General features: G+C 42.7%; 1 protein-coding gene across 1 annotated transcript in view; it reads right to left on the bottom strand.

The window, feature by feature from the left end:
• LOC124552249 (keratinocyte proline-rich protein-like) overlaps positions 1-27,396 on the bottom strand; it is a 34,161-nt gene extending 6,765 nt beyond the window's left edge. The window contains exon 1 of the mRNA XM_047126531.1: positions 27,337-27,396. Coding sequence (XP_046982487.1) covers positions 27,337-27,396 — 60 coding nt within the window. The remainder of the gene's footprint in view (positions 1-27,336) is intronic.
• Between the last annotated feature and the right edge of the window lie 482 nt (positions 27,397-27,878).

The raw sequence follows: 27,878 nt of genomic DNA, 5'->3' as shown, positions 1-27,878 counted from the left end.
ATGGAGATACTATCGAAGACAGTGCTGGCAAAGCAGAGTTAATAAACACAGCCTTCAGAAATGCCTTCACAAAAGAAGACAAAGTAAATATTCCAGAAATCGAATAGAGAACGGTTGCCAATATGAGTAACGTAGAAGTAAATATCCACGGAGTAGTAAAGCAACTTACATCACTTAATAAAAGCAAGTCTTCTGGTCCAAACTGTGTACCAATTAGGTTCCTTTCGGAGTATGCTGATGCATTAGCTCCATACCTAACAATCATATACAACCGTTCGCTCGACGATAGATCCGTACCCAACGGCTGGAAAGTTGCACAGGTCACAGCAGTATTCAAAAAAGGTAGTAGGAGTAATCCACTAAATTACAGGCCCATATAGTTAACGTCGATATGCAGCAGGATTTTAGAACATATATTGTGTTAAAAAAATATGAATTACCTCGGAGAAAATTGTCTATTGACACACGTCAACATGGGTTTAGAAAACATCGTTCCTGTGAAACACAACTAGCTCTTAATTCATATGAAGTGTTGAGTGCTATTGACAAGGGATTTCAGATCGATTCCGTATTTCTGGATTTCCGGAAGGCTTTTGACACTGTACCACACAAGCGGCTTGTAGTGAAATTGCCTGCTTATGGAATAGCGTCTCAGTTATGTGACTGCATTTATGATTTCCTGTCAGAGAGGTCACAGTTCGTAATAATTGACGGGAAGTCATCGAGTGAAACAGAAGTGATATCTGGCGTTCCTCAAGGCAGTGTTATAGGCCCTTTGCTGTTCCTTATCTATATAAACTATTTGGGGGACAATCTGAGCAGCCGTCTTAGGTTGTTTGCAGATGACGCTGTCCTTTATCGACTAATAAAGTCATCAGAAGATCAAAACAAATTGGAAAACGATTTAGAAAAGATATCTGAATGGTGTGAAAATTGGCAGTGACCCTAAATAACGAAAAGTGTGAGGTCATCCACATGAGTGCTAAAAGGAATTCGTTAAACTTCGGCTACACGATACATCGGTCTAATCTAAAGGCCTTAAATTCAGGTAAATACCTAGGTATTACAATTACGAAAAACTTAAATTGGAAGAAACATACAGAAAATGTTGTGGGGAAGGCTAACCAAAGACTGCGTTTTATTGGCAGAACGCTTAGAAAATGTAACAGGTCTACCAAGGAGACTGCCTACACTAGCTCGTCCGTCCTCTTTTAGAGTACTGCTGCGCTGTGTGGTATCCTTTCCGGATAGGACTGACGAAGTACATCGAAAAAGTAGAAAGAAGCGCTCCACGTATTGTATTATCGCGAAATATGGGAGTGAGTGTCACAGAAATGATACAGGATTTGGGCTGGACATCATTAAAAGAAATGAGTTTTTCTATGCGACGGAATCTTCTCACGAAATTTCAATCACCAACTTTCTCCTCCGAATGCGAAAATATTTTGTTGACACCGACGTACATAGGGAGAAACAATTACCACGATAAAATAAGGGAAATCAGAGCTCGTACGGGAAGATATAGGTGTTCTTTCCGCGCGCTATACGAGATTGGAATAATAGATAAGTGTGAAGGTGGTTCGAAGAACCCTCTGACAGGCACTTAAATGTGATTTCCAGAGCATCCATCTAGATGTAGATGTAGAACTCGTTGTTGCGAAATACTGATACGAACTGTTTACAGAATGGTTTTCTTTCTCATAGACGATATTAACGATGGCAGGGTATTTAAAGCATTGGGATAATTTTTCTCCAATACAATACATTGTTTCTCTGTACACATAAAAAAATTGTATACGCAACTATCTTACTTGCATCTCGGAATTATTTCCCAGTTCTCTAAATTATCGTAATCAAAACTGACTTCGTATTTAGACCTCAAAATATGACACGGGAAGCGACGTTATACGTTACGTCGTATGACACATGGTGAGTAGATCACTGTCCAAAACCGTCCGCCCCGGTAGCTGAGTGGTCAGCGTGACAGACTGTCAATCCTAAGGGCCCGGGTTCGATTCCCAGCTGGGTCGGAAATTTTCTCCGCTCAGGGACTGGGTGTTGTGTTGTCCTAATCATCATCATTTCATCCCCATCGACGCGCAGGTCGCCGAAGTGGCGTCAAATCAAAAGACCTGCACCAGGCGAAAGGTCTACCCGACGGGAGGCCCTAGCCACACGACATTTCCATTTACTGTCCAAAACCCACCTTAGTGTCGTAATTTCCAATTTATTCTGTTTTATCCATCCATAAGTCAGCACAAATAACAATTTTGAAAATAATTGAAGGTGCCATAATACAGACGATTAGCAAATATCATTATATTCATGTGCGTGAACACCCAATTGAAAGTGATCTGTAATGTTGGAAATTTCACGCGTCGTGCAGAGACAGGAATCGAGACGTAAATTCTGAGGGCCCAAAGAAATCGGCCAGTCTCTAGCACAGGTAAAAAAAAGGCATACTAATTTAGAATAACAACGTAAGTGTAATTGCATTTCATCCCGATCGACGAAAGTTCTGTACTTAATGTTTGGAAGTTGCACAGATCACACCAATACACAAGAAACCAAACAGAAGTAATTATAGAGCCATATCACTGACACCGATTTGTAGTAGGATTTCCGAACATGTACGTATTCAAACATTTCGAAATACCTGCATTGCATACTGCCCTTTATGCGACTTTGTGATTGAAACTTTGAGCTGAAGGTGGCGCTAAGCTATGAAAAGCAACAACTACAAATTAAGAAGCCAGACAGGATATCTGGAAGAAAAAGCGTCGAACACATTCGCTTTATTTTTTCTTTGACCCAATACAACACTCATGACTCTCTCCGTTATTTCTAATGAATTTTTTTCTGTTTGTGTGCATAGATGATAAAGTATTTGTCTGTGGAAACAACAGTTCCCTTTAAAAATTTCTTTGCTCGCTACTAGATTAGGAGCCGTAGCCCGATTCTTAAGTACTCCAGTATGAAATTCAGACATAAAGAATGACTCTTAAAACAAAGATAATTTTATAAGAATTACACGAGAACAGTGTTATTCTGCTACTAATTTTCGTAATTCGTAATAGGACATTAATTCCTACAAAAGAATAAAATGTCATTTAGGTTTCAGGCAGCTACGCTATCTGCTAAGCAAATAGCTAGACTTCGTCATAGGAATAAAACAGGTATAACGCGCTTGCAGACACAAATTGAGAATAAGAAATAATCATAATAAATCACACAGCCCATATAAAATGTATCATCAACGTATGTTCTTCAAATTAGAACTTATGTCCAAGATAAAACTACTTGATGCTACTGTAAAAACGTAGAGTGCATTTCATATCCGAACTTAACGACAAGTAGGCTAAAAGACGGTATAGCACGGAAATAGGTACGGTATGTTCAACACTTTACGTGGTGTACATTACACCAAGAATGGGATATTTATGCGGATCAACACAAACAAACATTGAACTACGTCCAATTGCTGTGTCAGTCATTGGGAAAAGAACTAGTAGCGAACAGAGAACTGTTGAACTGTTAGTTCAAGAGCAAAAACATTTCCCTCACTTGTCAATTGTCGAAACACTCTAGATTGCTACTGCGTACCGTATTTTATATCAAGCGGTAAGCTACGTATGTGTGGCTGCCCATTCGCAACAGTAAGCCTAATAATAACGAATACATAATTTTTTACTTCACTGTCTTACCTCTTGAAATGCTGGATACAGTTTTAGTGCAAGATTGAAGAACCGTGACATTTTTTACTGAAATTTTGACAATAAAAATTAGGTCTAAAATAAATATCGTTGATGACTGGGACTAACAGCCTAGCATTTGTTCCAGGCGTCTTCTGTTCCAAAGATTATTTTGCACGTCCAAATTGTGCTTTGGTGTCAGTTGTACGTGAAATACAGTTCTTGAAATTTTACCGTCTGATAAATACCTCATTCGTAATTCACTTCTTTTGTTATGCATGAATGGAGAGCGACGACAATGTGTATTCCATAATTAAAATCAAGAACAGCTGCGAACATTAGTAACTAGGAAGTAGCTTAAATCACTTAATGAAGGCAATTCTTCTGGTCCAGATTATACGTCAATTACGTTGTTTTTCGCCTTTGCTGATTAAATAGCTCCATTATCAGCAACCATGTACAACCATCCGCTCGACAAAAGTTCCGTACTTAATGTTTGGAAGCTGCACAGATCACACCAATACACAAGAAACAAAACAGAAGTAATTATAGAGCCATGTCACAGACATCGATTTGTAGTAGGATTTCCGAACACGTACGTATTCAAACATTACGAAATACCTCGAAGAAAACGACATATTGACACATAACCAGGATCACGGTAGGACAGAAACTGAGTGTGTTTTGTTTTCGATTTTATTACATTTGATATGCAGCACCTATAACCATCTATCCTAAAAGGGTGGTAAAAGTATCCGGACACCTGACTGAAAATGACTTACAATTTCGTGGCGCCCTCCATTGGCAGTGCTGGAATTCAGCATGGTGTTGGCCCACCCATAGCCTTGAGGACAGACTCCACTCTCGCAGGCATACGTTCAATCAGGTGCTGGAAGGTTTCTTGGGGAATGGCAGCCCATTCTTCACGGAGTGCTGCACTGAGGAGAGGTATCGATGTCGGTCGGTGAGGCCTGGCACGAAGTCGGCGTTCCTCAAATGCGTTCTATAGGATTCAGGTTAGGACTGTGTGCAGGCCAGTCCATTACAGAGATGTTACTGTCGTGTAACCAGTCAGCCACAGGCCGTGCATTATGAACAGATGCTCGATGGTGTTGAAAGATGCAGTCGCCATCCCCGAATTGCTCTTCAACAGTGGGAAGCAAGAAGGTGCTTAAAACATCAATGTAGGCCTGTGCAGAGATAGTGCCACGTAAAACAACATGAAAAACAGGCCCCACCATAACACCACCGCCTCGGGATTTTACTGTTGGCAACTACACGCGCTGGCAGATGACGTTCACCGGGCATTCGCCATACCCACAACCTGCATTCAGATCGCCACATTGGGTACCGTAATTCGTCACTCCACACAACGTTTCTCCACTGTTCAATCGTCCAATGTTTACGCTCCTTACACCAAAGCGGGGTGTCGTTTGGCACTTACCGTCGTGATGTGTGGCTTATGAGCAGCCAAATCCAAGTTTTCTCACCTCCTGCCTAACTGTCATAGTACTTGCAGTTTGGAATCCTGTGTGATGGTCTGGATGGATGTCTGCCTTTACACATTACGACCCTCTTCAACTGTCGACGGTCTCTGCCAGTCGACAGACGAGGTCGGCCTGTACGCTTTTGTGCTGTGCGTGTCCCTTCACGCTTCCACTTCACTATCACATCGGAAAGACTGGACCTAGGGATGTTTAGGAGTGTGGAAATCTCGCGTACAGACGTATGACACAAGTGACACCCAATCACCTGATCACGTTCGAAGTCCGTGAGTTCCGCGGAGCGCCCCATTCTGCTCTCTCAGGATGTCTAATGACTACTGAGGTCGCTGCTGTGGAGTACCTGGCAGTAGGTGGCAGCACAATGCATCTAATACGAAAAACATATGTTTTTTGGGATGTCCGGATACTTTTGGTAAGATAGTGTATGTGTGCCGACGCCGCACGAAGGAATTATCGTAATGGGAGGGAATTCTGTAAATGTGTGATGTGCATCTACAGGAAAACAAATGATTGCAGTTTCAGAAAAACTGAACGATTTATTCAAGAAAAAGAGCGTAACGAATTGAGTCTTATGCAAGTCGTTACTCCATTTGGCATTGATTGACAGAGTTATTGGTTGATTTTCTGAGGGATATCGTGCCAAATATTGCCCAATCGACGCGTCAGTTCATCAAAATCCCGAGCTAGTTGGAGGACCCTGCCCATAATGGAACAAACTGGGGAGAGACGCGACGACCTTGCTGGTCCAAGTAGGGTTTGGCAAGCACGCACACAATCTGTAGACATTCTCGTCGTAAGATTGGCCACTACCTTGCTGAAATGAAAGTCCAGGGTGACTTACCATAAAAAAAAAAAAAACCACATTGTGTTCTGCCTTATGGCAGGTCATGGGGGAAGCCTCGTCAGAGAGGTCCACCGCATGAGCGTCTAGGGAAGTGACTCCAGTCGTGGTTTCCCGTTGCCTTCCACTGATGATAATGAAATGATAATGAGGACAACACAACACCCAGTCCCTGAGCGGAGAAAATCTCGGACCCAGCCGGGAATCGAACCTGGGCCCCTGGGCGTGGCGGACCGCCGCGCTGACCACTCAGCTATCTGGGCAGACACTTACCATGAAGGACAACAAAGAACAAAAACGGGTGTAGAATATGAGGGAATTAGGTATCCGAGTAATGAGGGAATTAGTTTATTTCATCGAAATATACAAGGTATTGGAGATAAAGTTAGTGAACTGCTTATAGATGTTGACTCTGAAATTATTGGTATATCTGAACACTTCTTAAATAAGGAGATAATTCAGAGGCTTCCTTTACCAGGATACAGGTTGGCTGTCAGCTTTTCTAGGAGCTCTTTGCGGTGTGGGGGAGTAGCCATGTATGTGAAAAACGGCATCCCATTTGAGTCAATTGATGTTTCAAAGTACTGCACTGAAAAGTTATTTGAATGTTGTGCAGGTGCGGTTAAATTTAGTGGAGCTAAACTTCTAACTGTTGTTATTTATAGATCCCGAGACTCCGATTTCACAACATTTTTGCTAAAGTTAGAGGAGGTTCTTGGTTCACTTTATAGGAAATACAAAAAGTAAGTGATTGTGCAAGGAAAAGGATGCTGGTAGTCCTCCTTAATTCATATAATCTTATGCAAACCGTATTCTTTCCAACAAGAGTGCAAGGGAACAGCAGAACAACCATAGACAACATTTTTGTTCATTCCTCATTACTAGAAGGGCATTCTGTTAGCAAACAGGTGAATGGCCTTTCAGATCATGAAGCACAAATTTTAACTCTAAAAGATTTTTGTGCTGCAACACATGTTAAATATAGTGATCAACTTTTTAGGAAAGCTGATCCAGTTGCTGTAGAGACCTTTGTAAACCTTATCAAGGAACAAGAGTGGCAAGATGTTTATAGTGCTGATACAGTAGACGATAAATATAATGCTTTCCTCAAGACTTTTCTCGTGCTCTATGAAAGTTGCTTTCCGTTAGAACGTTCAAAACAGGGTACTAGCACAAACAGGCAGCCTGGGTGGCTGACTAAAGGGATAAGAATATCTTGTAGAACAAAGTGGCAATTCTATCAAAACGTTAGGAACAGTCAAAACCTAAATGCAGCAGCCCATTACAAACAGTATTGTAAGGTGCTTAAAAATGTTATTAGGAAGGCAAAAAGTATGTGGTATGCAGATAGAATAGCTAAGTCTCGGGATAAAATTAAAACCATATGGTCAGTCGTAAAGGAAGTGGCTGGTCTGCAGAGACAGTTCGAGGATGTAGAATCAGTCTGTAGTGGGAATGTCCGCGTAACTGATAAGTCGCATATATGTACAGTATTTAATAATTGCTTTCTGAAAATAGCAGGTGGACTAAATAGAAACCTAGTCCCAACAGGGAATCATATAGCGCTCTTAGAAAAAAGTGTTCCGAGACTGTTACCTAAAATGCTCCTCCATGATACTGACAAGAGGGAGATTGAGTTAACAATTAAACCACTGAAGTCCAAGAACTCTCATGGATATGACGGGGTATCTAGCAGAATACTGAAGTATAGTTCTATGTATGTTAGCCCAGTACTTAGCCATATGTGTAACTTTTCCTTTAGGAATGGTCGGTTTCCTGACCGATTAAAGTACTCGGTAGTGAAGCCACTTTATAACAAGGGAGACAGGGATAATGTTGGCAATTTTAGACTTATTTCCATGCCATCGGTGTTTGCTAAAGTGATCGAGAAGATTGTATATACAAGGTTACTGGAGCATTTAAATTCACATAATTTGCTGTCAAATGTACAGTTTGGTTTTATAAATGGTTTAACAAATGAAAATGCTATATTCTCTTTTCTCTGTGAGGTTTTGGACGAATTAAATAAAAGGTTGCGAACGCTAGGTATTTTCTTTGATTTAACGAAGACTTTTGACTGTGTTGATCACAAAATATTACTGCAGAAGTTGTGCCATTATGGAGTATGGGGAGTAGCTTACAATTGGTTCGCCTCTTACTTTAAGAACAGAAAGCAGAAGGTAATTCTCCGCAATATTGAAAGTGATAGTGATGTTCAGTCCCAATGGGGCACTGTTAAGTGGGGCATTCCCCAGGGGTCGGTGCTGGGGCCACTGCTGTTCCTTATTTATATAAATGATATGCCTTCTAGTATTACAGAAGATTCAAAAATATTTCTGTTTGCTGATGACACCAGCTTGGTAGTGAAGGATCTTGTGTGTAATATTGAAACAGTATCAAATAATGTAGTTCATGAAATAAGTTCGTGGCTTGTGGAAAATAATTTGATGCTAAATCACAGTAAGACTCAGTTTTTGCAGTTTCTGACTCACAATTCAACAAGAATCGATATTTTGATCAGACAGAATGGGTATATTATAAGCGAGACGGAACAGTTCAAGTTCCTAGGCGTTCGGATAGATAGTAAGCTGTTGTGGAAAGCCCATGTTCAGGATCTTGTTCAGAAAATAAATGCTGCTTTATTTACCATTAGAGCAGTAGCTGAAATAAGTGACAGTTCAACACGAAAAGTAGTCTACTTCGCATATTTTCATACGCTTATGTCATATGGTATTATTTTTTGTAATTCTTCTGATTCAAAAAGGGTATTTTTGGCTCAAAAAAGGGCTGTTCGAGCTATATGTGGTGTAAGTTCGAGAACCTCTTGTTGACCCCTATTTAATAGTCTGGGAATTCTGACATTGCCCTCACAGCATATATTTTCTTTAATGTCGTTTGTTGTTAGCAATATTAGCTTATTCCCATGAGTCAGCAGCTTTCACTCAGTTAATACTAGGCAGAAATCAAATCTGCATGTGAAATGCACTTCCTTGACTCTTGTGCAGGAAGGAGTGCAGTATTCTGCAGCATACATTTTCAATAAGCTACCAAAAATCTTAGCAGTAGCCCAAACGCTTTTAAGTCTAAACTGAAGAGTTTCCTCATGGCTCACTCCTTCTATTCTGTCGAGGAGCTCCTGGAAGAGCTGAAAAACTAAGTAAATTCCAGTGTTACATTGTTGATTTTCTTTATTGAAACTTACGACTTGTCGCCTGAATATGTTTCTTGTATTTCATTTTATCTGTTTCCACTATCGTGTTATAATGTCATGTATTGACTCGTTCCATGACCATGGAGACTTCTCCTTAATTTGGTCCCACGGAACAATAAATAAATAAATAAAAAATAAAAAAAATATCGTCAACGTACCGCTGTGGTGCAAGGACAACGCGGATGACAACCAAGGGGTCTTGCTATGAAAAGAAATGGAATCTCAGATCATCACTCCTGGGTGTCGGTGCGTACGGCGGATGACAGTCGCCTTGGTATTCCACCACTGTCTGGGGAGTTTCCAGACGCGCCTTCGCTCGTCATCGGGGCAGAATTCAAAGCGGGACTCATCTCAAGACAATTCTACTCCAGAGAATGAGATTCCAAGCTTAAGTTTAAACAAACTATGCCCGCCCACACACGCCGAGAGTTTCTACTGTTTTTCTTCGTGCTTGCCAAACCCTACGTAAGTCATCAGGGTCACCGGATCTCTTCCCAACTGAGAAGGTTTGGAGCATTATGAGTTGTTGTTGTTGTTGTTGTCTTCAGTCCTGAGACTGGTTTGATGCAGCTCTCCATGACACCCTATCCTGTGCAAGCCTCTTCATCTCCCAGTACCTACTGCAGCCTACATCCTTCTGAATCTGCTTAGTGTATTCATCTCTTGGTCTCCCTCTACGATTTTTGCCCTCCACGCTGCCTTCCAATGCTAAATTTGTGATCCCTCGATGCCTCCGAACATGTCCTACCAACCGGTCCCTTCTTCTCGTCAAGTTGTGCCACAAACTCCTCTTCTCCCCAATTCTATTCAATACCTCCTCATTAGTTACGTGATCTACCCATATAATCTTCAGCATTCTTCTGTAGCACCACATTTCGAAAGCTTCTATTCTCTTCTTGTCCATACTATTTATCGTCCATGTTTCACTTCCATACATGGCTACACTCCAAACAAATACTTTCAGAAACGACTTCCTTACACTTAAATCTATACTCGATCTTAACAAATTTCTCTTCTGCAGAAACGCTTTCCTTGCCATTACCAGTCTACATTTTATATCCTCTCTACTTCGACCATCATCAGTTATTTTGCTCCCCAAACAGCAAAACTCCTTTACTACTTTAGGTGTCTCGTTTCCTAATCTAATTCCCTCAGCACCACCCGACATAATTTGACTACATTCCATTATCCTCGTTTTGCTTTTGTTGACGTTCATCTTATATCCTCCTTTCAAGACACTGTCCATTCCATTCAACTGCTCTTCCAAGTCTTTTGCTGCCACTGTCAGAATTACAATGTCATCGTCAAACCTCAAAGTTTTTATTTCTTCTCCATGGATTTTAATACCTTCTCCGAATTTTTCTTTTGTTTCCTTTACTGCTTGCTCAATATACAGATTGAATAACATCGGGGATAGGCTACAACCCTGTCTCACTCACTTCCCAACCACTGCTTCCCTTTCATGCCCCTCGACTCTTATAACTGCCATCTGGTTTCTCTACAAATTGTAAATAGCCTATCGCTCCCTGTATTTTACCCCTGCCACTTTTAGAATTTGAAAGAGAGTATTCCAGTCGGCATTGTCAAAAGCTTTCTCTGAGTCTACAAAGCATTATGAGCAGCGTCCTAAAACCATCTCGGGATTTCGACGATCTTACTAGTCAGTTGGACAGAATTTGGCACGACATCCCTCAGGAAGACAACCAACAACTCTGTCAATCAATGTCAGAACGAATAACTGACTGCATATTGACCGGAGTGGGTCAACGCGTTATTGACTTGCTCAGTTTGCTAAGCTCTTTCTTTTGAATAAATCATCCAGTTTTTTCTGAAATTCTAATCATTTGTTTGTCCGTACATGTACGTGACATCTACCGATTTCCATCCCATTCTTTCGTGGTGCGTCTTTTTTTTTTTGGATTACTGTGTATTTTGACATTCGGAGGAGCAAGTTGATGATTGAAATTTCGTGAACTGATCTTGCAACAGCAAAAAAACCTCTTTTTTTTTAAAATATTGTCACCTCAAATCAGTTATCATATCCGTGACAATCTTTTCCCTGGTTCGCAAGAATACTAAACGAGCTGGCGTAATTTAAACTTTTTCGATGTCCTCCGTTGATGCCAGCCGGTAAAGATAGCATACCGCACGGCAGTACTGCAGAAGAGCACAGACAAGCATAGTGTAAGCAGTTTCTTTAATAGATTTGTTGCCTTCTCTGAATGTTCTGCCAATAAAGAGCAATCTTTGGTTCGGCTTCCCTTCAACGTTTTATATTTGATGGTTTCAGTTTCAGCCGTTTGTAATTGTAAAGCCTAGGTATTTAATTGAGTCCACAGTCTTTAAATTATCGTGTAACCTAAATTTAACGGAATTTTTTTACTGCTCATCAGGAGGATCTTACACTTTTTATTGTTTAGGGTCAATTGCCACATTTCGCACCACGTAGGCATCTTGTGTAAATTATTAGCTATGATATGGTTTTGGTCTTTTGACGACTTTACCGAACGGTAAACGAACGGTAAAGCTTCTAAATAGTTTGTTCAGATTCAAAACAGCGGATGACCTATAATACTTTCTTGAAAAATCTCAGATATTGTTTAGTTTTTACTACGAACTGCGACCTTTTTGACAGGAAATCACGAACCCTGACTCACATTTGGGACAATATTGGATGACCACGCACTTTAATTAGAAGCTGTTTGCGAGGAACGATCTCAAAATACTTACGGTAATCTAGAAACATGATCTTAGATCTCCTCTCAAAAGCACTCATTGGTTTGTGTGATAAAGAGGCAGTCGGTTTCCCAAGACTGGAAAAAATATGAGAAAAGACAGGCAGAAACTACACACTCTACAGAACTTGATAAAATCACGAAATTATAAGAAAGGTGTATTGACTGCCGCCTTCACTGCCATTGAACCTAACTCTGCCGGCTGCCTTCCCTGTGACTGAGCCTATGTTGTCACCCCATTTTACAAGCGGTATACATAGATGGTGGTCACGGAATAAGTCCCTACGTCAACCGAGTATCGTAATATGGCGTAGGAAAAAAGAAAACACACAAATAGTAAAAACTGGCGCCAACACAATTGCCGAAGACGTCTGCAGGGTATATTCTGGTAAATTGTTTGAACATTTTGTACGCCAGAGAATCTCAACTTTCACAATGATTGATTACAGTTGCGACTCACCAATATTTTATTCATGGGATATGAAGCTTTTTCATTTTGCGAAGTGCAAAATTTTACATCTCAGAACATTAAAATCTAGATCTCAATCATTGAACACTTTTAAATCTTCTTTGGCCTTGGATGAATATTGATGCAGATGTTTTTCACGTAGTACTTATTCATAGACAAGTTTATCATATGCAAAAATTTGAGTTTTCTATCAATACTGTTTCGCCTTTTTGCATCCAGAAGGGCTTAGAAGAAATTGCCGCGATTTTAAAATCTGTTAAGTGGTTGCGAAATGGGACGCTGTTGGTTGAAACATCCAGTTACCAACAAGCTGTTAACCAACAGAACGCTAAGTGCCTGGGCGAATATACCATCGATACAGAGCTCCACAGTGCTTTGAACTTCAGCAAAGGTGTTATATCATATGGGGACCTAGCTGATCTACCACTCGAAGAACTGAACAGTGAGTGGGCTCCAGAGGGAATTGTGTATGTTCAGAACGTTATGAAAAGGGTGGATGGACATCTGGTGAAATCTGACTCCTTCATACTCACCTTCAACACCCCCAAAATCCCAGAGCACGTCAAGGCAGCCTTTCTTCACCTAAACGTACGGCCGCATGTCCCAAACCCAATGCGCTGTTTTAAATTCCAGCGTTTTGGGCATACAACACTCGAGTGTAAAGGAGAAGTTGGCAACTGCGGTAAGGGCGTTCATGAAGGAGTTGGTTTCTCGTCTCCAGTTAAATGTATCAATTGCTCTGGACAACTCTCAGTTTGGAGTAGGGACTGCAGCATATTTCTAGAGGAACGCAAAGCACAGGAAATAAAAACAACTAAGCGTATCCAAAAGCCATAAAGATTTACGGGTCCATGCAACCTCCCACATTTGCTACGTCTTTTGCGTCCATTCTTTAGAAGCCTACTCTGAAATCTGATGCCTCTACGCAACGGAAGTGGCGAGTGTTGGCACAAACACCTGCACATGTCAGTGCACTTGCAATGCAACAAGTGCTCCAACGCCTGTAGCCCCCCCCCCCCTCCCCACCCTACAACAGCAGAAAAAGGTACAGAAGCCAGCGTGAGCGAGCACGACCATTACCACTCCTCCTCCGGCTCAAGCAAAGCCCACAAAACCGCGAAACGCTACCGTAAAACAGCAAAAGCAGGTAGAGTCAAGGGGTAAACTACCCGATCGTGTCAGTCTGATTCTGCCTGATGCTTCAGCTGACTTCCCCCAGACCTGATGGAGTATGAGGTAAGTGTGGGGCAATCATCTCGACTCACGACTGCCCCTCGACCTGCTCCAGTCTCCTCAACCCAGCAGAGGAACAGAATGAAGGTGCTACCCCTGTGATAGATGTTCCCACACTTCAGTGGAATTTGCAGGGGTTCAGAATGCATGTGGAGGAACTTCGTCTACTATCTCAGGGTGGACCACTGTGTCTGTTCCTCTTGGAGACTCTTTCAACTGTACACCCCTGAGCTTCAGGGCTATGTACTCCACAAGAAGGACGACCTGCGTGGAGAGAGAGCTAGAGGAGGGATCGGTATTTTCGTCAGCACCGACTACCATTCCTCGACTATCTCCCTTACAACGAATTTACAAGCAGCTGCCATATCAGTACACCTGCATCATCCATTTACAGTATGTTGCCTTTACTTACTGCCACATGATGTGCTCGACGAAGAGGCTCTCACCCACCTTCTTACACAGCTCCCCCACCCCTTCATCCTCTGTGGTGATTTTAATGCACACAATGTACTCTGGGGCTCTGCAGCTACCTGTCCCCAGGGGAGAGCAGTTGAGAGGCTTCTGATGTCATCGTGTGCGTATTTGATAAACACGGGACAGAGTACGCACTTTTGCACTGCAACTGGGTCGTTCTCTGCCATCGATCTCTCGCTTAGCTCTCCAGCCCTTGCTCACATGATTCAATGGGTGATGGCTGCCGACTTGTATGGCAGTGCTCACTTCCCAATCTCGATCCACTTGCCAGATGGGGTGGAACCCGAGCCGCCATGATGGGTGCTCCATAGAGTAGATTGGACACTTTAGGGGCAGCTAGCACAGTTTGAATGCCGTGCCGATGCTGAGGAATGGGTGGATCCAATTACTAAAATGATCCACCATGCTGCTGCAGCATCCATTCCATAGTCCACGGGACAACAGAAGAGGCATCTTGTCCCTTGGTGGAGTGACGAATGCCTCTCTGCAATCAGGACTATGCGTGCAGTTCTGTGTAGGTTCAAATGTCGGCCAACTGCAGAGAATCTTGCAGCGTTTCGTGTGTCGAGGGCAAAGTGTCACTGGATTATTCGAGAGAGCAAGAAGAGGTGGTGGCAACAGTTCCTGAACACCATTACTCGTTCCACGAAGAGTTCTGTTGTGTGGGAGACCATCAGGCGAATTTCTGGTCTCTGTAATGGCCCTGTAATGGGGAACAGCACTCTACAAACCAATCCGCAAGACATTGCCCAGACGACGGCGGTCTATTTTGACACAATTACTGCAACCATGTCCGCCCCGATAGCTGAATGGTCAGCGTGACGGACTGCCGTCCTAAGGGGCCCGGGTTCGATTTCCGGATGGGTCAGGGATTTTCTCCGCTGAGGGACTGGGTGTTGTGTTGTCTTCATCATCATTTCATCCCCATTCGGCGCGGAGGTCGCCCAATGTGGCGTCGAATGTAATAAGGCCTGTACCAAGGCGGCTGGAACTGCCCCATAAGCGGCCTCTCGGCCAGTGATGCCAAACGCTCATTTCCATTTCCATTACTGCAACCGTCAGGATCCCGCTTCCCAACACCGTAGAGCGGTTTCTGAGAGGGACAGTTTGGATTTCCGTTCCGCCTACAACCAACCATACTCCATGTGGGAGCTGGATTCTGCATTGTCTGCGGCCCGTGACACATCCCCTGGACATGACAGAATCCATTACAGTATGCTGCGGCACCTCACCAACCGAAACAAAGGTACCCTCCTCGCACTTTTTAATGCCATTTGGGCGTCAGGTCACCATCCCGACTCGTGGTTTGTGACCATTTTGATTCCTCTTTTAAAAACTGGGAAGGACCGTACGCGCCCGAGTAGTTATCGCAGTGTTGCCCTCACTAGTTGTCTGGGAAAGACCTTGGAGCGCATGGTCAACCGCCGCCTGGTCTGGATGTTAGAATACAGGCAACTCCTTAGTCGCTTTCAGTATGGGTTCAGGAGGTATCGCTCCACCTTTGATAACCTGGCCCTCCCGGAGGCGGCTATTCAACAGGGTTTCCCGCGCTGGCATCACCTTCTAGGTATATTTTTTGACATCGAGAAGGCCTACTATACTACTTGGAGGCATCATATCCTCGAGCAGCTTCACAACGGGAGTTTTCGTGGTTGTCTTCCCATTTTTATTCGGTCCTTTCTCTCGTCACAGTATTTTCGACACCGAATCGGTGACGTCCTGTCTGATCGCTTTGAGCAGGAGAGCTGTGTCCCTCAAGGTGGTGTTTTAAGTGTGAGTGTCTTTGCCATAGCCATTAATAGTAATACGTCAGCAGTGCAATGTCGTGTCCAGTGTTCTTTGTTTGTGGATGATTTCTCTTTGTTTTGCTCGTCCTCAAGCCTTGCAACGACAACGCGTCAGTTGCAACTTACGATTAGGCGTTTGGATGAATGGGCGCAGAAGAGTGGTTTTAAGTTTTCCACCGAGAAGTCTGTGTGTATTCTTTTTAACCGTTCTCGTTCCATTTTAAACTTTCCCAAGTTGCAGATGAGGGACACTGTTCTTAATTTTACATACACAGTGAGATTTCTGAGACTTATATTTGACAGGAAACTTACATGGTTGCCACATATTAAGGACCTGAAGAAACAGTCACTTAAGGCTCTCAGTATTTTAAAATGTCTTAGTCACACTACATGGGGAGCGGCCAGGACTTGTCTGCTCCGGTTTTATAGGGCATTTGTGCGATCTCAGCTCGAGTGTGGGTGCACACTGTATGAGTCTGTGAGTACCTCCTATTTGAAAATGTTGGATATGGCGCATCATGAAGGACTTCGATTTGCCACTGGGGCATTCAGAACAAGCCCCATACCAAGCCTCTGTGCAGAGGCTGGTGAACTGCCACTTCAGATCAGGTGGCAGTTGCTTACGGCGCGCCAGATATATAAAACACTAGAAAAGACAGAAGAAGAAATACGCCGGGAAAATTTCAGAAGTCACATATAAAACACTGCCCACACCATACCCACATGCATACTACACCGTTGCTCGGCGTCCACTGGCACGGCTTTTTCATATCCTGCAACGTGTAACGAGCAAGCCGCTGTGTCCGAGCGGTTCTAGAAGCTTCAGTCCGGAACCGCGCTGCTGCTACGGTCACAGGTTCGAATCCTGCCTCGGGCATGGATGTGTGTGATGTCCTTAGGTTAGTTAGGTTTAAGTTGTTTAATTCTAGGGGACCGATGACCTCAGATGTTAAGTCCCATAGTGCTTAGAGCCATTCGAATCATTTTGAACGTATAACGAGGCCCTTTGGAATTCGCCCATAGGATTGCCTTTAAGAGATGGACGTGGCTGGTCTTAATGTTTTACGTCGAGGTTGGAGCAGAAATCCACCCTGGCTCCTCTAGTAGCCAGAATTATTTTAGACTTGACTAATTTTAAGAAGGATAGTACACCAGATTTTACATACTGGTCTCTGTTTTTTAACATTTTAGATATGCAGCACGGTTTCGCGGTCGTTTACACTGATGCCTCCAAACAAGGGAACTATCTTGGCTGCTCTGTAGTGTTTCCAGACCGTGTTTTTGCAGCGGAGCTCCAAGCGATCCTGAAGGCACTGGAGCAGATGCACCGTCTTCCGGGCAAACGTTTTCTCATCCGCTCCGATTCCCGTAGTGCCTTACAATCGTTGCAGAACCTGTACCCAGCTGAGGAGTTGGTCCGGCTCATATCTGGCCAACTGTCCTTGCTCCAATGGCAGACTAAGCAGGTGTGATTCTGCTGGGTGCCAGGTCATGTAGGGATATGGGCAAATGGACAGGCCGATCGGGCTGCCAAGGAGGCCTGCATAGGACAGGACGTGGCACAGTGTCCTATTCCCTGGCTGTCTGTCATTTCAGTCCTACACAGGATGTGCATGCAGTTCTGGCAGGAGGAATAGTTGGCAGTGACGGCCAATAAGCTGCGGTTGGTGAAGTCAACAAGCCGGCCGTGGCGTTCCTCCTGCCGGTTGCTCAGGCGAGACGAAGCCACACTCACTCGTCTTAGAATTGGGCACCGTCCTCTCATACATAGTTTCGTATTACGGCTGGAGGATCCCCCGTTTTGTGATGTTTGTGATGTGCACATCTCGTGTTTTGCAGAGTATCCATGTAGATGTAGATGTAGATGAGATGCGTGGAAAACTCCGCGCTCCGCATCGTGTATGACATTTAAATTTATTACTTCGTTGGTACTAACGCTGTTCGCAACACGTTTCGCAGAAAGTATACACATTTACTGCTGAATGTATCTACAAAATTGTATCATTGTACGATACGTAATTCAGCACATGACACGTCATAAACATTAAGTTCAAGGTCAGATGCTGCAAGGTATGGGTTTGGACGCGTAGCTTTAAGTAAATACTAGGCAACGCCGGGTTTATCCGCTATGTATTCCCATATGTGCTTGGGTTGTAGCAAAAGAGATTCAGGTACTGTGATCTTATGGAACGTGTCATTGAGACGTCGAATTCTTAAAACGTTATTTTAACGTTTTTCTGGCAGAAGAGGAGCCCGTGCAATGTGGTGGATCAGGAAGGGAGAGAGAAGAAAGTCAGATGGCCTTCACTAATTTCAATTTTAAAATATTTCATTCAAAAACGCCGAGTACGTCCAACTGTAGACTTAAAGAGCATATAGGTCAATGAGCGGAACATAGGCAGTATGGAACTTAAACAGCAAATTTGGAAATGTTCCGCGCCGTGGGAGGAACGAATGCAAACGAAACGATAGTCGACTGAACTGAGGCCTAAGATGTAGAAGACTTTTAGCACTCCTACTGAATATGCAACATGCAGAAAGAACATAAGATACGAAATTTGATTATTTTTTATTTAATACTACCCTGTGGTATTATTTTGAGGTAAATCAGTTTCAATAAACTTCTAATTCCATACAAGAGTATGCTATATGCACCCAAGATTATTGTGCAGAATTTTCTTTAAAAACTTAGCAGTTCTAACTGAAACTTCACAAGTATTTTCTCGAGGAATATGCTGGAAATAATTCATTACAATGCAAAAGAAACGATGACGCCAGGAAAAACAATATCAGAGAAAATGTGGCTTTCATTACTTTGCATAAAACTGAATGCAGGTCAGAAAGGATAGAGTCAAATTCTTTGAAATTTTTCCTTACTTACCTGTCCTGTTTATCTGATCTCGTTAATCGATTTTTCCTTTTCAATCTTTTTCTGCCAAATCGTTGCACATGGTTCTTACTAATTTACACTTTTCCTTCTGCGTTAGTTAAAAATTGTAGCTGATGTAACTTGTTATACTTTATTGTTACACAATAAAGAGCCAAACGAACTGGTACACCTGCCTAATATCGTGTAGGACCCCGCGAGCACGCGGAAGTGCCGCGACACAACGTGACATGGACTCGACTAATGTCTGATGTAGAGCTGGAGGGAACTGACACCATGAATCCTGCAGGACTGTCCATAAATCCGTAACAGTACAGATCTCTTCTGACCAGCACGATGCAGGGCATCCCAGACATGCTCAATAATTTCATGTTTGGGGAGTTTGGTGTCCAGCGGAAGTGTTTGAACTCAGAAGACTCTTTCTGGAACAATTCTGGACGTGTGGGGTGTCGCATTGTTCTGCTGGAATTGCCCAAGTCCATCGGAACGCACAATGGACATGAATAGACGCAGGTGGTCAGACAGGATGTGTCACTTGTCATACTCGTACCTAGACTTATCAGTGGTCCCATATCACTCCAACTGCAAACGCCCCACATCATCACAGAGCCTCCACCAGCTTGAACAGTCCCCAGCTGACATGCAGGGTCCATGGATTCATAAAGTCTCCATACCCGTACACGTCTATCCGCTTGATAAAATCTGAAACGAGACTCGTCCCACCAGGCAACATGTTTCCAGTCATCGACAGTCCAATGTCGGTGTAGACGGGCCCTGGCGAGGCGTAAAGCTTTGTTTCGTGTAGTCATCAAGGGTTCACGAGTGGGACTTCGGCTCTGAAAGCCCATATCGATGGCGTTTCGTTGAATGGTTCGCACGATGACACTTGTTGTTGGCCCACCACTGAAATCTGCAGCAATTTGTGGAAGGGTTGCACTTCTGCCACGTTGGACGGTTCTCCTCAGTCGTTGTTGGTCTCGTTCTTGCAGGATCTTTTTTCCGCCCGCAGCGAAGTCGGAGATTTGATGTTTTACCGCATTCCTGATATTCACTATACACTCGTGAAATGGTCGGACGGGAAAATTTCCACTTCATAGCTATCTCGGAGATGTTGTGTCCCATCGCTCGTGCGACGAGTATAACACGACGTTCAAACTCACTTAAGGGGGGATGTAATAGATTTTGGTCCAAAAAATCGATTTTTCAAAAATGTTATGTTCTTGATCTACACAGTTTAATCTATATTGTGTCTGTATTTTATCGTGATAGCAGCTTTAGAAATGCTTTTAATTTGTTAAACTGATTAACTCTGCACTGGCGGCCAATCCCGCCTTTTCTGAGATTTGGGAAACTGCTTGCTTCAGCGGAATTTTGGTCAGTGTGAAGGCTATTTTCTTTCGATATCTTTGGCTGACATCTGTATCTCTGGCTGACATCTATGTTTTTGCCTGAAAACTTTCTTGCATGTGGTTTATTTACGTTTTGACAATACTAACACATATTAGTAAGTGGAAGGTTGAATTCGCAAACCGTGGAAGTCAAGATTTATGCGTAACGGGTGGTGGAAAATACACTCCTGGAAATGGGAAAAAGGACACATTGACACCGGTGTGTCAGACCCACCATACTTGCTCCGGACACTGCGAGAGGGCTGTACAAGCAATGATCACACGCACGGTACAGCGGACACACCAGGAACCGCGGTGTTGGCCGTCGAATGGCGCTAGCTGCGCAGCATTTGTGCACCGCCGCCGTCAGTGTCAGCCAGTTTGCCGTGGCATACGGAGCTCCATCGCAGTCTTTAACACTGGTAGCATGCCGCGACAGCGTGGACGTGAACCGTATGTGCAGTTGACGGACTTTGAGCGAGGGCGTATAGTGGGCATGCGGGAGGCCGGGTGGACGTACCGCCGAATTGCTCAACACGTGGGGCGTGAGGTCTCCACAGTACGGATGCACGCCAAGACCGTAGGATCCTACGCAGTGCCGTAGGGGACCGCACCGCCACTTCCCAGCAAATTAGGGACACTGTTGCTCCTGGGGTATCGGCGAGGACCATTCGCAACCGTCTCCATGAAGCTGGGCTACGGTCCCGCACACCGTTAGGCCGTCTTCCGCTCACGCCCCAACATCGTGCAGCCCGCCTCCAGTGGTGTCGCGACAGGCGTGAATGGAGGGACGAATGGAGACGTGTCGTCTTCAGCGATGAGAGTCGCTTCTGCCTTGGTGCCAATGATGGTCGTATGCGTGTTTGGCGCCGTGCAGGTGAGCGCCACAATCAGGACTGCATACGACCGAGGCACACAGGGCCAACAACCGGCATCATGGTGTGGGGAGCGATCTCCTACACTGGCCGTACACCACTGGTGATCGTCGAGGGGACACTGAATAGTGCACGGTACATCCAAACCGTCATCGAACCCATCGTTCTACCATTCCTAGACCGGCAAGGGAACTTGCTGTTCCAACAGGACAATGCACGTCCGCATGTATCCCGTGCCACCCAACGTGCTCTAGAAGGTGTAAGTCAACTACCCTGGCCAGCAAGATCTCCGGATCTGTCCCCCATTGAGCATGTTTGGGACTGGATGAAGCGTCGTCTCACGCGGTCTGCACGTCCAGCACGAACGCTGGTCCAACTGAGGCGCCAGGTGGAAATGGCATGGCAAGCCGTTCCACAGGACTACATCCAGCATCTCTACGATCGTCTCCATGGGAGAATAGCAGCCTGCATTGCTGCGAAAGGTGGATATACACTGTACTAGTGCCGACATTGTGCATGCTCTGTTGCCTGTGTCTATGCGCCTTTGGTTCTGTCAGTGTGATCATGTGATGTATCTGACCCCAGGAATGTGTCAATAAAGTTTCCCCTTCCTGGGACAATGAATTCACGGTGTTCTTATTTCAATTTCCAGGAGTGTAGTTTAGGAAACGGAGCTTTCAAGGAAATCGCTTTACCAACAAAAAAGAGGAAGCAGCTCGAAAGGGGGAACGTAAGTCCTCAGCTTCAGCATCGAAACTTGTGACAGGAGAATTGTACAGCTGAGTGAATGATGTTAATGTAGATTCACTGGATTCAGACTTATTGATTTAGAGCTTCTCTGCCAAGCTATAAAGTTTTCATGTTCATGTGTTAGCTGTAAAAATACGGAATGCATGATTGTTGAAGAAAGAAAAGTGGAAATAGCATGTGATTTTAAATTAAATTGTAATTCGTGTTGCTATTAATTTTCGTTTTCCTCTTCCATAAAAACTTTCACTGGTATATAGGAAAGGAATTGTAGGTTAGCATATGCTCTGAGATGCCTTGAACAAGGCGGGGAAAGAGGTAATTGATTGTGTGATTTTCTGAACATGCCTCCACCTTGTGCAAGGCTTGAAAAAATAATGAAAGAAACGTCTGATGCTGTATGCGATACTGCCAAAGTGTCTATGAAGAAAACAGTGGAGGAACTGGTGGAAATAAACCAAAAAGAAATAGCTCCTGGGGTAGATATCCATGGCAGTGAATCTCCTAAAACTGTTACTGACCTGTGTGTGTCTGTAGATGGGACCTGGATGAAAAGGGGTCACACATCTCTGTATGAAGTTGCACCTGTTATTGGTACTGACTCACGTAAAGTTTTAGATGTAGAAATTATATCTAAATACTGCCACCAGTGTGCAACAAAGAAAATGCCCAACAGTGAAGACAGTGAGAAACTGTGGCTAGAAAAGCATGCTCTAAAAATTATAGTGATTCAAGTGGGGGCATGGAGGCTGCTGATGTTGTGAGGATGTTCCGCAGATCTGAGGACCAGTATGGTGTTGGAGAAACTAAATACCTTGGGGACTCTTCTTCGTTCAAAGCTGTAACAGATAATAATCCGTACCATACAACAATTGAAAATTTGGAATGTGTTGGCCACACCCAAAAGAGGGCTGGTGGCAGGTTTCATCGCTTGCTGAATGAGAAGAAAGATTAAATACTTGAGGATGGAAAACCACTAGGAGGTCAATGCAGGCTTACTGTGAAAAAAATTGATTCTCTTCATTAATTTTATGGGAGAGCTATCAGGAAAAACACACATAATGTGTAGGCAATAAGGCATGCTGTGTGGGAAATTTTTTTCCACAAACAATCCACTGACCAAACACCAATGCATAGTCTATGTTCGAAAGACGATTAGTGTGATTTCAACATCAGAAATGCGATGTATTCACAGAAACACTCATTACCCAACCCTGTTATGAATGCATTAAGCCCACTTTCAGGTTTCTTGCAAACCCTGATTTATTGAGAAAGTGTCTTCACAGAAAAACACAAAATGCAAATGAAAGCCTCAGTGATTTAATTTGGATTAGATGCTCAAAAAGGACATTCTGTGGACTTGAAGTACTAAAAATAGGTGTTTATGATGCATTTTTATGTTACAAAAAGGAAATAATGGCAGAATTGAAGTGCTGAAGCGAGTTGGTATAGATCCTGGTGTGTTTACAGGAAAAGAATTTTACACCATCGACGAGAGCACGGTGAAGAAAGCTAACAGATCAGTGCCTTGCCTGCAAATACAGGCCAGGCGCATTCGAAGAGGAGAGAAGAGAGTCCCGGAGGATGAGGAGTATCAGTATGGATGATTTTAAGAGTGAGGTAAGCTTATTACATGCAGAAGTATCAGAAGAAAATCTTTGAACCTCATTTACCCTGTTTTACATTTTTTACGTTATTAGAAGCCCTTTCTCAATAAGTAGATGCGCTAATGCTATTAAAGTTTCAGGAGCTCTTCGCAACATGTTTCTGTCTCCCTGGAACTAAAAAATACGACATCGTGGAATTACATTCTGATTTTTAGATGATTGTATGTAGGAAAGAAGTTAATTTTGGATGTGCAAAATTAAAAACTCTGTTAATGATACAATTTGTACTATAAATTAATAACTATAGTTCAGTAGTCTTATAGCCTTCTCAGAACACTACAATAAAATTTCCACATTAATTGCGTGATTAAAATTTGAGTTATGCCTTTTTATAAAAAAGACAGTAAAAAATTCAAATTTCTCCTTTGCTTTACACACGCAAAATTTTTGATTTGTACATTAATAATTATGGCTGTAATGATTTTTTAAATAAATGTTTACATTTTCCGTTACATCCCTCCTTAAATCTTGATAACCTTCCATTGTAGCTGCAGTAACCCACCTAACAACTGCGCCAATCACTCGTTGTCTTATATAGCGCAATATTCTGCCTCTTTACATATCTCTGTATTTGAATGCACATGCAACACCAGTTTCTTTGGCACTTCAGTGTACAATGATTATTGTTTCTATTTCCAGTTATTACTTATGAATAATGTATTTCAGTCTGCTTCTTTTTTTGTGCCTCAGATGTTCTGCATAGTCTATGAAATTGAGCAAACAATAAATTTCAAATGTCTCACACACAATAAAAATGGAATTTAAATCAGGTTAAAATATTACAGTGTGGATATTTTGTACTATCCAGGAGATATAGAATTGATATGTATTACCACAGTAAGTTTATCATACCTGAAGACAGAATAATTTTTCAGCTAGACATGCTAGAACACTACGCACGATCAAATGAGTGAATGTTATCTATTTTTGTCAGCTGCCAGCAAAACACATATGGAAATATTTAATGAAGAATGACTTTTTGGTAGCTACAATAAGACTTTATTTTATGCAACAATACCAGCATCTTTCTAACAGAATTGACTCACATTGGCTAATTATGGCAAGTCATCATCCAGCATGTACCAAGAATCATTAAACATGATAAGCATTATAATTTCCATAGGCTATGCAATTGGTGAACTTTACAGTAGATAAATTCATCTGTAAAAAAATCAAAATACATTAGTAGACAGCAATGTACATATGTTGCATATGCCTTTTGGAACAACACAAAAACACAAACTTCTGGAAATATCAACTTTGTCATAATGAACATCCTTTATACATAATAACTTATGAACAATTTTGACTGACAGATGGTTGCAGCATGCCACTGAGGGAGTGTATGATGTGATGTTTCCACTTTTCATAAAATACTGTTGCCCACTAGTTGGGTACCTCTAATTGTGAATATCAACCAGCAGCTAACGAGGATGAAACTCAATTATTGTGTTCCATACATCCCACCATGGATATCAATTAAAATCAGAGAGAAGAAGCTCCAGTAACTGTCACTTTAAGATACATCAACAATTAAATGTCTCCAAGAGCTGTCACACAATAAATAGTTTGGAGACAAGTTGCATTAATGGATAAGAAAATTTTGCAAGACAAGAATTTAATGAAATTCACAGACTTCTTATTGAGTAAAGGAACAATTTTTTTTTAACTGAAGCTTCAAGAAACACATTAAAATTTGGAAAAGATATTTGCAACTCACATCTGCTTTCAACAGCTCATTTGTCAATTCAGACTTATGTCAGTAGTTAAAAAGTATTATGTTTGTCATAACAGTTACTGAAAGTAATAATTAATGATTAGTATGTTTCATATAGAAATTTGCCTGGGATATAGTGTTTATTTTTCTCTTCATCACTTACATTTATTTCAAATTTTAAATGATATATTCATTGGAAAATTTGAAACTCTGTATAAAAAGTAATGAAAAGAATGCAAAATGTATAATATAGTATATGAAAGATTTAGAAAAATAATTTTTATTTCATTAAGAAAACTAATGAAAGATGATGTTGAAAGTGACATTTCTATTGCTGCTGCTGGAATGCACAGGAAAATGGTCAGTCAATGTAAAATTATCTCTTATTGACATTGGAAATGCCGATTTCTTTACCAATTTCTGGGCAGATAACAAGAAAAATAGATTTTTGGTTCATGATATGGTTGCACACACAAGAAGTATTTCCTCATTTATAAATCATCTAACATTCAGCACAAATTGCAACAGCAGAGTATAAAGTCTCTGCCACATGATATTACTCATACTGTTACCAACATTCAACATTTTTGTACTATAGATGAACATACTGTATACTACATCAAATCTTTGGCAAGTTGTTTACACTGTCCATTTATTGAACATATTTAGTCCACAATAATAATAATTGGAAATATTAATCATAAGTATTTCCACCAAAGAGTTACCTATAAATTCTAGGTAACATCAGCTATTGAAGTGTGAGAAAGTCTTAAGGGTAACATACCTTGAATGCAATACTATTTTCTGCATGACATGTATATTGACAATATCTTCCCTTCCTCAGGTGATATCCTCTACTTGACATACGCATTGAAGTTCACAGCTCTATACCATGCTTAAGTTTCACATTGTGAAGTCGTATGTTTCTAATCCATTCATTGTAGTATGAATATGTTCCATATTCCAAAACACATACTAATGTTTACACCACACCACATACTGTATATTTTCATCATATACATGTCAGTATGATGATGTGTGAGGTGATATAAATATTCTTCACATGATTTACACATGGATGACATATTGAGACATGACTAATGTTCCACACATACAGATGTCCTCAGCACATGCACTATTCCAGAAATATTTTGTCTCAAGCACATTTGCTGCATTAGTTTGTGATTCATAGTATTCGAATGTGCACTGCACTAGTACTAGTGTTCTATGTCATGACTCATATATCTTTAGCATAGAACATGCACCAGTTTTATTTGGTGGACAATATAACATGCTTTTGTTTCTTGCACAAAGATGTTTAGTATGGTGCATGGCTATTCAGTTCTTGTGCTAATGCAATAAGATATTGAGAACACGCACACACACACACACACACACACACACACACTTCATACTTGCACAGTATGCCTATAGAAGGTTGATATTTGGAGATAGCAGCAGGAGGAAGACATACAGACTGCCTTGTCCTGCGTACATGAATAGTTTCTCGCACACTCCACTATATGGCAGTCACAATCACACAATTATTCAACATGTCTACCCAGCAGCTGCGCTCCATGGCTGGCACCTATCATTCTGCAGGTAGCAGAAGGCGCAAGACATGCAAATGGCAATTCTCGTTTTGGCTTTCTTGAGGCACTCCTTCCTGGTGGCGACCACACTCACAGAATCGTTTGGTGAAGCACATGCAGACAGCCCTGCCCCATGGGCACAGAAGGTTCCTGGTGCACTCCACCAAGTGGTGGTCACAGAACACAATCTGAAGCCTGTCCCTGTAGCCTCACTTCAAGGCTGCCAACACGGAAGGATGATGTCTGCAGGTCGTATACAATATAAGACGTGCCAATGGTTGTTTGGTTTAAAGAGGGGGGAAGGGACCAAACTACACGATCATCACTCCCGTGCTGATGGATATTGTTCTTTGTGTATGGGAAGTCTCTGAAGCAGTTCGCCAGGCAGTGATCACGGTCACACTGTCGTCTCGAACACTTGCTCCAGTGGTTGTGCTCCTGGGCTGTCACTACATCAGGATGATGTTCTGCAGGTACTGTAAGATGAAATACGTGCACCAGGACTTGACTCATTACCGCAGGAAATTCCCGAGACACTTCACCAGGCGACGGTAGCTTCACACGGTCGTTTGGCATCCCGCCCCAGTAGCTGTGGTTCAAGGCTGCCAACATGGGAGAATGATGTCTGCCGCTGGTGCCAGACAAGAAGATGCTAATTCTCCTGTGAGCACAGGAAGTTTCCGAGGCACGCTGCCAGGCGGCGACGGCAGTCACATTGTCATCTGCTCCAGTGGCTGTGCTCCGGGCGTGCCACTACCCCAAGATGACGTTCTGCAGGTAGCGGAACGTGGAGGAGGTGCAGACGGCCTTGCCCCGTGGACACGGGAAGTTCCTGAGGCACTCCGCTAGCCGGCGGTCGCAGTCACACAGCCGCTGGGCGCACCTGCCCCAGTAGCCGTGCTCCAGGGCTGCAGACACAACAAAACACCAGTTTGTTAGCCAAACACGACATTATTTTTTTGAAAGAGGAGAGCATGAAACAGCTTAGTCAGTGCTGCCAGTGAGTGCTCTGCAGATGTGTGGTCTCCAGCCAGCTGATACACTACTGGCCATTATAA

This window comes from Schistocerca americana, chromosome 10 (genome assembly GCF_021461395.2).
Source record: "Schistocerca americana isolate TAMUIC-IGC-003095 chromosome 10, iqSchAmer2.1, whole genome shotgun sequence".
Taxonomy (NCBI): Eukaryota; Metazoa; Arthropoda; class Insecta; order Orthoptera; family Acrididae; genus Schistocerca; species Schistocerca americana.
This window is presented reverse-complemented; position numbering and strand designations above follow the sequence as displayed.